The sequence below is a fragment of the Pelodiscus sinensis genome, chromosome 1 (genome assembly GCF_052426305.1).
Source record: "Pelodiscus sinensis isolate ZL-2025 chromosome 1, ASM5242630v1, whole genome shotgun sequence".
NCBI lineage: Eukaryota > Metazoa > Chordata > Testudines > Trionychidae > Pelodiscus > Pelodiscus sinensis.
The window spans coordinates 313,386,765-313,402,823 of NC_143052.1; the positions used below are offsets into that span (position 1 = coordinate 313,386,765).

The window sequence follows — 16,059 nt, forward strand, 5'->3', positions numbered from 1 at the left end:
TTTGGTTTTGTGATTCTACTGGCACTATGGTTTAATAAGGACCTAATTCTATAAATACTCACTTGAACAGGATTAGTCAACCTCCTCCTGGTAATAAGCACTATGCCCAGCAATAGTAGCAGGATCGGGTCCAGAGATTTATTACTTTTTAGCTCTTCACCAAAACAATTTTTACAATTAAAAAAAGCCCCAAAATAAAACCATGAGAAATCTGCATCAATACAATTAAGCATTAAAATAGAAAAGCATTAATTACATCATATTCTGGCCCATCGGTTTGTTGTGGACTGACCCAACTGTTGGGTCTAGGGTTGTCAGATGGCTGAAACAAAAATACTGAACACTCCTCCCCCCCCCCCAAAAAAAAACACAGTGAAAAAATTCTGTTGAAGGGAAAAAAGGGGGGTGGGGGGGAGAGACCAAAGTTGTTGAGAAAAAAAATTAAAATAACAGCATTAAAACAGCATTTCCCCTTTAAGAGTGAGTGCAAGGATAGGAACCGAGGGAGCGGTTGAGCACTAAGACCCAGGGGAAACAGCCATTTTGTGCTGGCAGCCTTGTGGACCCAGGTAAGCATAGGGGCTGGGGCTGGGGGGGCTGGGGGTGTTGGGAGCTACAGGAAGGCTCGGGGGGAAGGCCAGGCGCTGAGTGTTTGTAGAGTTGCCAGGTGCCCGTCATTTTCGCATCCTGGCCGGGGAGGGGCGGGGGGGGGGGGGGGGGGGGGAATCAGAAAATACCATACATTTCAGGTGTCTGGTATTCTCTGCATTTTTTACCAAACAGGAAGCAAAAATACCAAATACCAGACTGTCTGGGTGAATATCGGACACCTGGCAACCCTAGTTGAGTCCTACATGCTTGTAAGTTAACTGGGAATTAATTTACACTGGCAGAGAAAAATCAATGCAAGATATGCAACTCCAGCTACAAGAATTGTGTAGTTGGAGTTGTTATACCTTGCATTGATTTTCTGGGGCAGCCTCACAGCAGGAGGTCTGTGGGAGAAACTCTGCCATTGACTTCCCTTACTACTCACAACTGCAGAGTTCCAAGATCAACCAAGGCACCCTGAGTGTTTGAGTTGATTGATCTCCGGAGTACCAATCTTCCCTGAAGTGAAGACAATCCTTGGGTGTGGGTCATTTTTCTTAGCCCTGAGTCTGCAAGGCACAGTGGCACATACCCAGGCTCATACAAGAGGTCTGAGCCTTTCCTTGGGACATGGAATTCTACAATCTAGGCACCACAGACCCTAGAATCCCTCCTAAACTGCCTACTTGCTTACATATGCCCTCAGAGTTCCATGTAAATTGTGGTCACCCTGAGCTTCTAGTTTAACTCCTGCAGAGACCATGGGGCAGGATGGCAAGGAACAAAGGCTTTGGTAGAGGAATTTCTTAGGGCTTGTCTCCACCATGAGGTGAACTGATTCTGCGACAATTGAACCATCAGTAGTTGATTTAGATGGTCTAGTAAAGACCAGTATTCCCTGTAAGCTGGGTGCTTGTGTGGTTGCGCAGGAGATTCACATGCCTCTGCAGTAGATTAGCAGAGCACTCAGACATTTTTGTTCCTCTTGGTGGCACAAATTGGCACGTGTCTTGTTGCACCTAAAATATAATTCCACACATGGTAGGAAAAAACCCACACACACATTGAAATGTTTAGAGGAAACATTGGTAAAGACCCACTAAATCAACTTGCAATCATTCTTTTGTTGACTGTTGCTCTCCAGCAGAAGAAGATGAGCAAGGGGAGTCAACAGGAGAGTTTTTAATGTTGACCCCCCCCCACCCCTGCAGTGTGGATTCCTTGATAAGATCTCAACTCCCTTGATTTGAGTTACGTTACTAACTCAAATTGCGTAGCTTAGATTGACCTGTCCTTGTAGTGTAGACCTGCCCATTACCAAAGTCACTGTATTCTTTCAAAAGAGCTAGACTACAGAACTACAGATCTTTTCAAAGATTCATGGCATACAGTAAGTCCAAGGTATGGTCAGAATTTCAGGCTAGGCCAAGTCATAAAATCATAGAACATTAGAACTAGAAGGGTCCTCGAAAGGTCATCGAGTCCAGTCCTGTGCCCTCCCAGCAGGGTCAAGCACTGTCTGACCATCCCTGATAGATGTCTGTCTAACCTGCTCTTAAATATCTCCAGTGATGGAGATCCCACAACCACCCTAGGCAGTTTATTCCAGTGTTTAACCACCCTGACAGTTAGGAAGTTTTTCCTAAGTCCAACCTAAACCTCCCTTGCTGCTCTCACCTGCTCTGTCTCCACTTCTTACATGTGGCAGTACGTGGTGCCACTTCTGACAGAGGACTCTCTTCACTAGTAAATGCAGTCCTTCTCCCTCCACCCATGTGCCCAAACTAAGACACCTCTGCCCATGTCCAGTCAGGCTCCTGTGTAGAGTTCATTGCTCCACTGGGTTGAGTCAACAGCCAACAGACAAACAAAGTTGATGGTCCTAGAAGCAGTCACAGAACTTTTTAATTCATTGACATTCAACTCGGTATCCAGTACCTTTCCTGGGTTGGGTACCTGTCTGGAATGCAACGCAATAGCCTGACCTTGTCAAGGTCATGCTGGTCTAATACCGAATGTTAATCAGCACACAAAATGGAAGATGGGGTACAAAAATGGAAGTCAGAATTGACAGAGATACGTGCCACTCTGTCAAAAAAAAAAAAAAATCACATCTGTCATTCTTTACAATGTTATACCACATAGCAAAGAGGAAAAAAGGAACAATGTGTTGGAAGAGAATCTTTTCCAAGAGTTTAAAATTAACAGAAGTTTCATTTAATTGTGGGTTACTCAGACCAGTGTGGAAGAAAGCAGAGACACACTTGTGAAAGTGGGAAAATGGGCATTTAAAGCAGGAGTCATTAGCAGAGTAGAAGACTGTGCAAAAGAGTAGGTAGAAAGAGGTGCAGCGTTATGAACAGCCTTGAAGCGAAGGGCAAGAAACAAAGTTTGATGGAGTGGAAAAAGGAAGTAGGAATAAGAGCCTCCGGAAAAGGGCGCTTTTTCCGGAGGATCGGGGCCAGTCTAGACGCTCTTTTCCGGCTTTTTTAAAAGCCGGAAAAAAAGCGGCGGAGATTTTTATTTAAATGCCGCGGGGGATATTTAAATCCCCCGCGGATTTCCCTACGACGACTAGTGAAATTTACATGCCCCTTCCGGAAAAGGGGCCAGTGTAGACGTAGCCCTGGGGTGCTGCTGGGTTGGTCCAGTAGCGCCGAGGAGCGGTGCTACTGGAGCAACCCAGCAGCACCCCAGCTGCTCTGCCCCAGGCGTCCCCAAGTCAGCCGCTGCTGAAACTGACCAGCGCTGACTACAGGAAGCCCGAGGCAGAGTTGCTCTGCCCCAGGCTTCCTGGAATCAGCGCTGATCAGTTTCAGCAGCAGCTGACTTGGGGTTCTTAAGTTGAATCTGTATGTAAGTCAGAACTGGCGGTCAGTTTCAGCAGCGGCTGAATCTGGACGCCAGTTCCGACTTACATACAGATTCAACTTAAGAACAAACCTACAGTCCCTATCTTGTACGTAACCCGGGGACTGCCTGTATACATAAACTCTCAGTTTACATTATGGTTTCCTTATTATATACATAAATCCATTTATCAAATGATACAAACTACATGGTATACAAATTTAGGTCCTGATCCTACCAAAAGTTACACACAAACAGCTTTACACAAAGTAGGGAGTGTGCTCACACACAAGTATTTGCAAGACAGTTGCCTAGATACCTACCTTCACTTGCAATAAGTAATCTATTGCTTTCTGGCACTTTTTATGTGGAAGCTAAACTGTTCCTACTTAAGCATGAAAACATGCAACATTTAAGGTCCAAAGTATCTATCACAGGAATGCAGTGATACAATAACTCAACATAAAAAAGCACTTAGTCATTTAAACACTGTAGTTGTAAATGTCTACCTTTTCCCATTAATGAAGAAAGGGGTGGCGACGGGGGCGGGGGGTATTACGACAGACAACTCTTGTTCTATAAATATTGTGACACATATTAGGCAGCACATGAAAAATACCACCACCACCACCCCCTTTCTTCTGTCCCTCCCCCCCACACAGAGCAGTTAAAGACAAAGTGGAATAAAAACACACAAGAACAGGGTTTTTTTAATGTCTCAGTTCTGCAAGTAGCACAGGCAGCATGGCCATTATTTTTTTCACTGGAACTTGCAGTACACAGTAACTAGGCAAGCCTTGACTTCAGCCTTTTCAAAGTTACTCCCTTAAAAATGTTTTTTGTAAGGATGCTTTTGTATTCCATCCATGTTCTCTACATTTGCCTTGTATTTTCAAGTCTGGCCAACACATCTTTCTCTTTTTTTAAAAAAAAAGTGTCCCAGAGGAAAACAATGCATACTCACTACTCACATATTACACTGCTCTAATATGCTGAAGGTTTATTCAGTTTAGGTGCTCCAAATATATATTTTATTAAAGAGTTCTTTCTAATCTGCAAAGTAGTTGCATCTGGTTCTTCTATTAAAACCTGTCTCAGAATTAATAAATGTCACTTACCTCTTCTTATATGAACACATATGCAAAATTTTTCTGACTGGACTTAAAATTATTTGGGCTTCTGTCAAATACAAGCTGTCAAGGACAGGGGAGATTTAAGCTGAGAACTATAAAACATGCAAAAGGAACTGCTACACCCTAATACCATTGTGATAAAACTTCCTGTAACCAAAGTTTGAGAATGTCACTAATGTAACGAGTACAATCTTTTAAAGCTCAAAGTTAACACTTCTATAGAATTTCAAATGACCTGATAAAGCCATTTTGCTCTGAAGAAACACATATCATCTCTTATGCTGGTGCCATTGATATTTATCTCTACACCAGGAGAAGAAAATACTACTGGTACTTTGTCACTGAAATAGATGGTTATACTAGCAGACTTACCTACCTGATGTTGCTCAGGTCCTTAACTGAATTAAGATTTTTTTTAATAAAAAGAAAATATACATACTTTATTTAAAAGGAAGTTAATTTTTATTTCAGATTAATTTTTAAAAAAAGAGTTTACTAAAATTATTCTGGTTTTTTAGTAATTGTTTTTAAATGGGAACTCCATCAAGTTATTTTTTTCTTTATCCCTAAAAACTGTTACCATTCGCTATGTTCTAACGAAAAAGGGCTACAGTCAATTTGGTGTCCGATAACATGGTCTTCTAGGTTTCAAACCATTAACATTATTTTAGTGGTGCCAAAACAGAGCACTACTTCAAATTTCTCAATTCTATCTCTTTCCTACAAGGTTTATAGAGAAGCAATCCTATTCTAGCTTCATTCTATTTTTCTGGCTCATGTTGGTTCAAATCTCTTTCAACATTTGTTCACTTACGTCAATTTTGAGGACAGTACTTGATTTGATGATTCTGCTTCTCATAAAACTGAACAGACAATCCCACTCCAGGAACATCCTGTTTTTTTGACACAACCAAACCCTTATGTTACTTTAGGTTATGATGAAAGGAAGCTGTGTACTGAATTTGGTGATCCTAGCTGTTACTGTTTAGAAGGTGTTCTTGATCAGACACACACAGTTTGATAGAGATGATAATATATAGACAGACAGACACACACACAGAGATAGAATAGTGCTTTAGATAATCTCCACATTAAATAATTGGGTATAGACACTTTCCCCTTAGACACAGAATTCCCATTAGCATCAGTGATAAGTTATGCATGCATGCATGTGAAAAGGGAGAAGATCTGTCTCCATTAGATCAATATATTGAACTCTTTGTATTTATTTACGGTATAAATTTTGCACAGGATTCCCATCCTGTCATTTCAAAGAAGGGATGTAAAATCCTGGTTAATCAGCTGAACATTATATTTAACCAGTTAACCTCTTAAATGGAGGTGGGCAGGGAGCAGCTAGACTGGAGTGAACCACACTCATGGAGTGGCAACCAACCAGAGTGGAGCACCTCTCTCCGATGCAGGCATGGAATGTTCTGGCCGGGCCCACCACAGACAGGCAAGGAGGTTTTCCGGTGGCCCAGCCACTGTGGTTAACCTGTTAACCATTCACATTTCAAAGGTGACTCTATAGGGAATTCCCATTCGTGTCCAGTGTTGCCCAAAAGTGAGGGTGGGAATGAGGACCCGCAAAAAGATCAGGACTGGCAAGAATATCAGTAGAAGTTTAAAACTAACACAATCCTGGTCAGTTTAATTCTGCTGCTCAACAGAAAAGTGCTCTATGCAGAAGCACCAGAGGTATCATCATCCACCACTGCCTGGCATACTCATATAGGGAGAGGATCAAAAGAAAGGAAAGAGAAATTCCCTGCTCCATGGTTCCCAGCACAGGAATGGTCCTATACAGCTCTTGTGCAAAGTATATCCCAGAACGGACACATGGATGTCACACAGCTACAGCATAATGACAAATCTGGTCATTTTCACTAACAGTGATGCTGCCCATGTTGCCAGGACTAACATGGGAGACTGGAGACATAAATAAGAAAGGGACAAGAACAGACACCTGGGGAAATATTATCACATAAGAGTTCAGAAGTTGCCTTGGCCTTTTGCCTTCAGCCCCCTGGGGAAAGTGATGACTCACTTCATTCTTTAGTGGCCAAAATGAAACAACAGAATGCGTTCGCTTCAACCATGTGGGTGAGAAAGTGTGATATGTGGCCTTGTGGGAGGAAGAAATGGGTGATCCCAGAAGGCCTACAAAAAAGGGAAGTGATTGGAACAAAAGGAAAGGGTAGAAAAAAGCATACAAGATCAGTATTCAAAGGAACGGAAAGAAAAAAGCTTAATTCCAAGTTAGGAAGTGGGTGCATGCATACACACAACATTGATAGCCGAAATCCTCAAATATAGATTTTATTTTAGCTCCTGGAATGTGTAATGTATTTGTGACCCTCCTCTTCTTCCCTCAAAAGAAGAAGTGAGATCTAGTCCTTGCCACATCATGACAGCACTAGTGATAGCCCAGGTTCCCACCATTTAAGTATCTCCTTGAAGAGCAGTAGTGGACAACCTGCAGCTCAGCGGCCACACGTGGACAGCCCATCGGGAGGGTCTATATGTGGCCCACAAGACATTTTGTTTACCTTTGTCCATGCAAAAGGACATCAGATTCTGCTGGTTTCCCTCTGTGTAGTTTTGTTCTACCGATATTACTAAAAATGACACCCATGAAGCAAGGGCATGTGAAGTGAGGTGCATGTTGATTGCATACAATACTGACTGAGAGAGCCATGTGTGCTGCTGTGGTTCAATTGGCACCCTCTGCAAATTCTAGGTATGCAAGCACAGTTAGCAAAACTACCCTATCCCAGAAGACCGTCTTGGTTACAACAGCTTTGAAGCCTACTGAGAGGGAGGGCCACTCATGTGGCCCATTCACTAGCTTAGGTTACCCATCATTACAGCAACCCAGGCTGGTTTAATATATCTCTTTTCATCCCCTCTTCCATTTTCACTTTTCTACTTCAAGGGAAAAAGCAAACGTTTTTCCATCCTCACCACATTATACGACCCATGTGCTCAGACTCCAAAATTCTGCACCCTCTGCCAGAGGAAGGTTTTCTGTGACCACTGAATTCTGTGTGCCAGCCCCAGCAGAAAAGATTTTTGCTTGAACTACATTTACAGTAACAGACTGAATCTCAGTTATTGAACTCTGTAAGTACAAGTTGGACATCCCTGGTCCGGCACTCTCAGGACCTGACTGGTCCCAGAGGAGGGATTTTGCCAGACTAGGGGAGGTCCTCTTTGCCAGCTCCCCACCTCCTACTGGCCCTGCTTCCCAGTGAGATTGCTCAGCCTGTCGGCAATCAGCTCCCTACAGGTATCCCGCTGCCTTGCTGGGACCACAGTGATCCTTAATGTTGGCCCTCCACCAGACTATGGATGTTGCCAGACCAGAGAATCCCGGTTAAGAGAGTTTCAACCTGTATTACAATACATCTCATCCTGAGAGCTCTATATCAACAAGTTAATGCAGAGGTGAGATGACAATTTTCCTAAGAAAAGGGCCCAGGCTGACAGAGATCCAGGGTGGATAAAAATCAATGATTAAAAAAAAATGATTTTTTATTTAAATTATATTTTTTTGATAAAATGCTTTTTGAAAATAGTTTTAAATTAAATTAAAAATAGTTTTAATTAAGATACACCATAACTCAAAGATATCTTATCATGGAACAAGGAATATAAATTCCAATTATAATTCATGTAATGTTTACAAAACTTCTTTTAAGTGAGATCCAATAGTTTATGGATTAGGGACTCAATCTTATGGAGTTTCAGAGGCTTCTGTAGAACCTAAATATTCTGTAAGATTATTTAGGGTAATCTTTTTATTTACTCGGTGGGACTCAGTGCTCAGTCTAGAAGATACCATCAGACATGCTTAGTTTTGCAGTTCTCAAAATGTGGATTTATGTCTCCAGAGCTAACAAGCTTGTTAACAGCAGAAATGATTTTATTTAAATAAATAAAGGTGAAAAATAAGACTTCGACCTATTGTCCCTCTGCAAATTTGTGTACACCGAGTCAATGCCATACCTCTCTCTAAAAGTGTGACGTTTTAAAAATTTCAATGAGTAGAAATCAATATTTTAAGTTTCTCATGTTGACCTGGCTCGCAGTCAATTTAATTTTTGTTTTTAAAATATTTCATTGAACTATTTTAATTAAAAACAATGTTAACAAAAACAAACTTGATTTAACAAACATATGCTTGTTTTGTTAAAATATTATGTTTGCTGTTAAATAAAAAATCCAGAATACGTAACACTGTTGTTTTAGTTAAATAAAACAATTTAAGTGTCTGCCAGTGATATTTTCCTCATAATACAGGAGGTCAAGAAAATCCTCCAAATATTAATGATTAACCTGTTGAATTGGAGATAGTTCACCTCCCAATGACTCCATAAATACCTGCTTCAATTATCTTTGGTAAATGAAGTAACCAAACAATCATTCGTTTTCTGATACAGCTGTAAAACTAATCTGAAAAGTTTTCAAAATAAATCACAATTTAAAAATGTATCGTGTGTACCTTCTAAAAATGAAACCTATATCTACCTCTGAGTTGTGAAGAATATATATTAAGATTATAACAGCCAACGAGAATGCACTTCAATGTAGAAAACCATGATTAAATCACATCTTTCTGACCAGTGATTTAAATGAATTTTATTTAAGTCAAATCCACCCTGCAGAGATCACATTCTGAGAGGGAAATGTGTGTAAAGGGTTTGCCCTGTTCACACTGCCACAGGGCACATATATGTTCTCACCAAGCCACTGTTCTCCTTCTGGAACAGGCCTACAAATGAAATAAGTGGGGGAAGCAGTGAGATGGCAAAGGCCCAGGGTTCTGGGAAGCAGGGAGCCAGATATAGGGGTAGAAGGTATGACTCTCTTCTGCAAGGGAGGGAGACAGAAGTCCCATCCAGTCCCAGTCTCTCTGGTTTGGAGGGGGAGTAAATGCGGGGGGGGAGAAGAGATCCTAGCCTGGCCTGACTCTCCAGTGGGAAGAGGGTGGCAGGGGGAGGTCCCGACCCATCCTAGTCTCTTTGGTAAGACACATGATGGCCAGTCTCATTTGGGTCCAGTCCTTGAAGAAAGACAAGAACCAGTGACTGAACTGCAAGAAACTGGCTAGAGAGCTGCGGCAGCTGCTCCTTCTGGCACTCTGATCCCCAAGAGCCACCAAGCCCAGCTTCCCACTTCCCAGAACCCCACTCTGCCATCTCTTTATGCTGCCGCCTCCTCCTCCCTCTCTTCCACTTCCAAGCCTGCTCTAGAAGGAGAGATAGTGGCTAGAGCGAGGACCTTCATGTGAATTTGTTGTTGCTTCTCTGGCCAGGAAGTGAAAAGCATGGAGAGGGTGGCATGGGCTCCCTGGACAGTCCCTGCACTCCACTACACCACTGAGTTAGTGATTATAAAAAAGCAGCCTCTGCCAAGTGGGAAAGGAGAAGCAGAGAAATATTACTTTCTTAAAAATAATGTAATCCACAATAGAAAGATCAAAGGAGCTGGGAATGCAATTAAAAAAAAATCTTCCTAACTGAATTCCAAGACCTCAATGCCATAAAGATGACAAGAAGGTCAGCTTGATACTCAGATATATTAGAGTTCCCACAAACATCTTTTATCTTTCCAGTTCCTTGAAAGACATCATAATTAGAGTTTGAAGGGCCGAGCTGCTCGTAAGGAATGTTCAGGTGTTGGCACAGCATAAGATGTGTGGGGTTTATTTCACAGGCATTTGGAAAGGTAAAGTGAGCTATAAGAGATTCCATACATCATGAATCATACTCTCACCACAGAATCTTTGCAATGCATCATTTCCAAAGTGTACAGCATAAAAATAATTCTGAATTACTGTTGTTAAGAATAAACTATAGACACAAACTAGTAGCCATAGAGAGGGAGCCGTGTTAGTTTTCCCTTTTGTTTTTGAAAGATCAGACTATATAGCACTTTAAAGACTAACAAGATGGTTTAATAAGTGATGAGCTTTCGTGGGCCTGACCCACTTCCTTAGATAAGTGGGTCTGGCCCATGAAAGCTCATCACCTATTAAACCATCTTGTTAGTCTTTAAAGTGCTACATAGTTTTCCCTTTTGTTTTTAAACTACTAGCCAGGGATCTTCACTGATTGAATTCCAGGCGCCATGGAAGTAACATGGAAGAGTTATTTAATAATGTGCATTTAGATAATTTAGAACAGGAAATAACATTCTTGTATCAGGGTTGTTGTCTTCTTTAAATTTTGAAGTATGGCAAGATAAAACCTAGCCCCTTCAGACTGCTGGAATGCATCTGATCATATGCTCAATTGCATTTACTTGCTACAACTGAAAAACAATAATTGCCTCAGGTGGCTTACTGATCTGCAAGAAGTCTTTTCACAATCTCGTGTGTTTTTCAGTGATTGAAAGCTACACTTTCAAGCCGAGCAAGTTTTGTTTAAAGGGGAATGGCATATTAGCTGTGTTTATGACTACATACTTTCACACTAAGTAAGGTCATGCCTTTTGCTGCCAAGTTTTACTAGTTTTTAAACTATTTGCTCTGAAATACTTGTGATTCCAACTTCAATGCTATTTGTTTAAGCAATCTCTAAAACAGTAATTATTTAGCAAGAGTGACCCAGTTTAGCTACCAGGATTGTAATTTGTTAACTTTATTTTATATTACCCTAACTCTTTAGAGATACAGGGTGAAATTCTAGAATAGATCCACTGAAGTCAATAGCAAGGCTTCCATTGAGTTCAGTGGGACCAGGGTCTTACTTTCAATACCTAAAGCACCACCAACTCGGAAGTGAGCATATTAAAACATTTAAAGATTTTTTTTTAAATGTTACATTTAACTCCATTAATTTGATAGTACTTTATATATAGTTATTTTTACTGATTCTCCAGCAGTCAGTTTTCCTTTTTTGTTACTCTTTCACAAAGCAAGAAAGTAGAGAATAAAATATGACCGATCTAAAACTAGGAATGTTAACAGGTAGTTGGTTAAATGTTACCCAGTCAGCATCACCCTTAATGCAGAGGAGGGGACACCGGGTGCAGAGGCGACCATTGTGGGAGTGGGGGGTGGGAGCCACAGTGGCAGGGGCTGCTCTAGCCTGAACCCAATGGGGGAGGGGGAGGTGATCCAGTCCTGCTGGAGCAGCCTCCTCACCCAGACCCCCTTTAAACAGTTATATGCAGTGGTAGCAATGCGTTTGTTTACTTGTTTAACCAATTAAACTGGATTTTACATCCCTATCTAAAATTAACAGATTTCAACTTGGATGGCATCCCTTTAAAAATCCATAATTCTTACTACCATCTTGTTTCCTTCCCCCACACATGCTTGACTTCCAATATGATATTAGCAGTGAGCCCCTGACAAGCCAAGAGCTATAAATCCTAGCTTTATGATATCTGATGGCTTGGAACCTCAATTTTCAAATGGTAGTAAGCATTTCTCTCCATCTCCACAGATTCTGGTACCCAGCATGGGAGTATTTAGATGCCCCAAAGGAATTCTGGGAGTGCTCCTGCACTGGCTTGAAGTGGTTTCCATCATGAACAGGGTTTCCAGTTTGGTTTGATGACTCTTAGCAACCCCATTATACAACCTGTTCCAGGGCCCCTATCTCCAGGGCTTGACAAACGGTGGCAAAATCTACTCGCCAGCCCCACACTGTGCATGCGCAAGACCCATTTTACGCATGCGCACGCCGCCGGTGAAAGAGGCGACCGGATGAAATCTACTCGCCATGGGCAAGTAAAAACAGCAATTTGTCCAGCCCTGTCTATCTCTATGGGTGTGTACAGCAGCTGCTGCTAAATTGAAAACACACTGAAGAGGTATCTAGTGGTAGACCTTAAAAATTCTATTTTGAAACTGGTTGACTTTTTTTCTGATACTGGTCCTGGCACAGTGACCAGAAGGAATGAAAATATTCTTCTTTGCATCCTTGAATATCGTCCAATGGAAGTAGTGTTCCTCTGGAACACCAAACCAAATCAGCTCAGCTCTACTGTGAGAATGAAGTTCCTCAGGCCATTATGATGAACTTCACAAGGTATCTAGGTGTTTGCAGAATACCTTGCACTATATTTACTGATGGCAAATCACTGATTCAGCCACTAGGAATTAAAGTTGCTAGTTAGTATTTTATAATGTGATCATGAGTAGGCTTGTTATATGGGAAGATTAAGAAGGGTACTCATTGAACTGTTTAAGGTTCAGAATTTTTATAACAGAGTTTTCTAAATCCTTGATTCCTTGTGTATCTGTAATCTTAGATCCAGCAGTGAATTATTTAAATTTTTAACACTCACTTTTGACATGGATTGGGAAAGTGGCATGGAACATCTTCCTGAACAGGCAAAGACAGAAGAAACCACAACCTTTCTTGTCAGGTCAAACACACTATTGCAAAATATGCATTTGCCACTTCCAGATTAGACTCCAGCTAGGCTGAACATGACTGCCACCAAGAAGCCATATTTGTGCCATGCACTTATTAGCCAGTAAAGGCTGAAGTGAAACCACATGTTTCACTGGCTATTCACTTGGCTGAACTTTGGACTCAGTTAATTGCTTTAAACCCAAACTGCCTCAAGGAACTTCCAGGAACTCACAACCTTCCAGACATCTATGCTTCATCTAGATTAGACCAGGTAAGATTATGGGGTGCAGAGAGAGAGAGAGAGAGTAATTTTAGAAACAGTACACAAGTTGGGGAACCCTTATCAGGAAATTAGGTCAAAACTGACCCTGATGCTGTTCAGGTCTAACTGCCATACTCATTTGATATGGCTGCCACTAGTAATGGCATCTTCACAGGACCAAGTCAGAATTGGGGAAACAGAAGGGAAAAAAATGAAGCATAAAGAAGGAATTGGGAAGAGGAGGAAAAACCACAAACATGCACAATGGGATCAAAGGGAGACTATGAGAATATGACCATTTAGAACACAGTCAGGCTGACTTTAATTGTACAGCACTCCAGATGCCTGGTGCCAATAAAATTATAAACCACACACACACACACACACACACACACACAGAATAGGACACTGAACATTATGAAACATTTTAGGCGTAAGTCTTGAAACATTCTGAAAGCTAGGCAAGCCTCTCTGTTTTCAGATGAATGATATGTGGTTAAAGCAGAAAGTTTTAGAAGTTTGCACTCAAATGCATGTGTGCATGATTTTCCTTTGTAACACACCCCATTTGTACATTTAAAGTCAGTGCTCACTTAAACCTGACTCATTTACATGCATCAAGTCTTTGCATTCAGAAGTGCCATAGGAACTTCTGAGCACAGACTTTTAAAGATGCAGGCCTTCATGATGAACAGAAGCTCATGCAACAAGTTCTCATCCAGGAAAAGAACCCAGTTCAGCATCTCATCTATTGAACCAGGTAACATCCGGCTGCTTCCCTTCCCCCTACCAACCCTTCCATATGCATCTGGGTCTGCAACCTGTCTTCTCTTTGCCTGACTTGTAGAACTCAAGCTCACTGGTATAGAATTTGTCTAAATAACTCTGCACTGTGCAGCTCCAACTAAATGCCAACGTTTGACAAATAATTCACAACCACCAAACCCCTCACTTCAGGGAAAGTTTTAAGAAGTTGATAGTATTTGAAAGATGCCCTGAAGGTCAGCAAATACAAGCTCTGACTGATGAATGAGTGGAAATAATATCTGGAACCAAGGAACCATAATTGAGAATACCTTGACACCACTTCCTCCCATGTAAATCAGGAGACTATAAATACATGTGTTTCTCCTTGACACACAAATGCTATTTGAGCACAAACAGTAAAACATTTTTTCTCATGAAGCCAGAACCTGAACCAGAGACAGAGCTTTATAAGTCAAACCAATACCTCAAATTGTACCTGCACACAAATGAGAAGATGATGCCAACTCCAGAGGACACATGTAAAATACTTCCAAGGAAAGATACTGTTTAATACAGAAATAGCCACACTGTGAACCTTCCACCCCATGCCCCACTTCATGAGCATGGCTATGCAACAGTGGGCATGTTTCAGTTAAGGAACCAGACACAGTCCCTTTCTTCTGGTTGCTTCAGAAAATCAGTGGAACTTAGGAGTATAAAGCACCTAAGCCTCTGATTTCAAACTCCTATCTAAGTTGCAGCATGGCCCAACATTAGCTAAACCATTGGTTCTCAAACTGCGGGTCAGAACCCTGTTTTAATGGGGTTGCCAGGTCTAGCTTAAGACTTGCTGGAGCCCAGGGATGAGCCCCACTGCTTAAGTCCCAATGCCTGGGGTCAAAGCCAAAGGGCTTCAGTCCTGGGCAGCACGGTTCAGGTTACAGGCACCCTGGCTGGAACTGAAGCCCGTAGGCTGCCAGGGGTGGTGGGGCTCAGGCTTTGGTCCCTCTCTCTCATGTATTAATTGTTGATTGTCAGAAGAGGGTCATGGTTTGAGACTCTCCTGAGATAAACCATTTACCTGCACTGCCCAGTTCTGATGAAGAGATGAAAAGCTGGTGTCATTATGTCTTTCAGGCACCCCAGCATACAGCCCTATTACTCATGACAGAAGTGACAGAGCAGAACCGTAAGAGACCCCATGACAGCCCATGGGCTAGACTAAACCACCCAATGTTACCCACTGGAATCACTTAAAGAAACAGATCCACTCAACAATAAATCATCTACCCCACTTACTTCATAGCCCACAACAACAAAGGCAGCCAACAACAGCTAGAAGAATCAACAGCACTTGTCACTTGACAACATTTATTTAGGTAATCCACCATCTGATGTAATTTCCTTCAACTTACATATACTTGCTTTAAATCCAGTGTAACATTTCCTTCCCTCCACATTCATACGTACCTGATCACAGCCTACATTCACCAACTCCTGCAGCATCTGCCTATTTACTTCTGTAATTGCTGAGGTGCCCGACTCATTAGCAAAAGGCAGCAAAGAATATCTGATTTCTCGCAGTGCTTTCTGATAAGGTCCAAACTTGGCTGTTGGTCTCATCTGCTGCTGCCTAGCAGCATCTTTCCCTACTAAAATTTTAGGGTCCAGAGAAGTTTCGCTGCCTGGTCCAATGGGTAATCCCTGACCTAATGATTTGGAAGGCTGCTTTAAACCTTCTCGAATCTCTTGTAATCTTTGCCTGCTGTTTCCAGAATAAGTTGTAGCAGGAAAAGTCTTTGGCCTCATTGTTAATCCAGTTTTTTTTCAGCATAAATATAATCTTCTTTCTTATTTTAAAACCACTTTATTTAAAAAAAAAATGTTCCTCTCTTGATGATCCTTAAACAGTTTTCACTCAGTGTCCTACTTCAGATCACAATCTTCATGGCTCCCAAAGAGAATGAAAAACCCTGGAATCATTTTGTAGACTGTTTATACCTGAAACATAATAGAAAATATAAACTTAATCTTACACATTTTTCCAGTTGTTTTAAATGGTTTGCCTAGGGACTTCAATATGACAGTGGCGGTTTACTAG

General features: G+C 41.6%; 1 protein-coding gene across 4 annotated transcripts in view; it reads right to left on the minus strand.

Annotated features, from left to right (window-relative positions):
* Positions 1–16,059, minus strand: part of LATS2 (large tumor suppressor kinase 2) — a 66,992-nt gene that overhangs the window by 42,303 nt on the left and 8,630 nt on the right. For 3 of the 4 annotated variants that reach the window (XM_089775591.1, XM_089775592.1, XM_089775593.1), the window contains exon 2: positions 15,429–15,959. The exons of the other annotated variant lie outside the window; for it this stretch is intronic. In XM_089775591.1, the coding sequence (XP_089631717.1) occupies positions 15,429–15,767 (339 nt within the window). In that variant the 5' untranslated portion in view covers positions 15,768–15,959. The remainder of the gene's footprint in view (positions 1–15,428; positions 15,960–16,059) is intronic. 4 annotated transcript variants of the gene reach the window in all.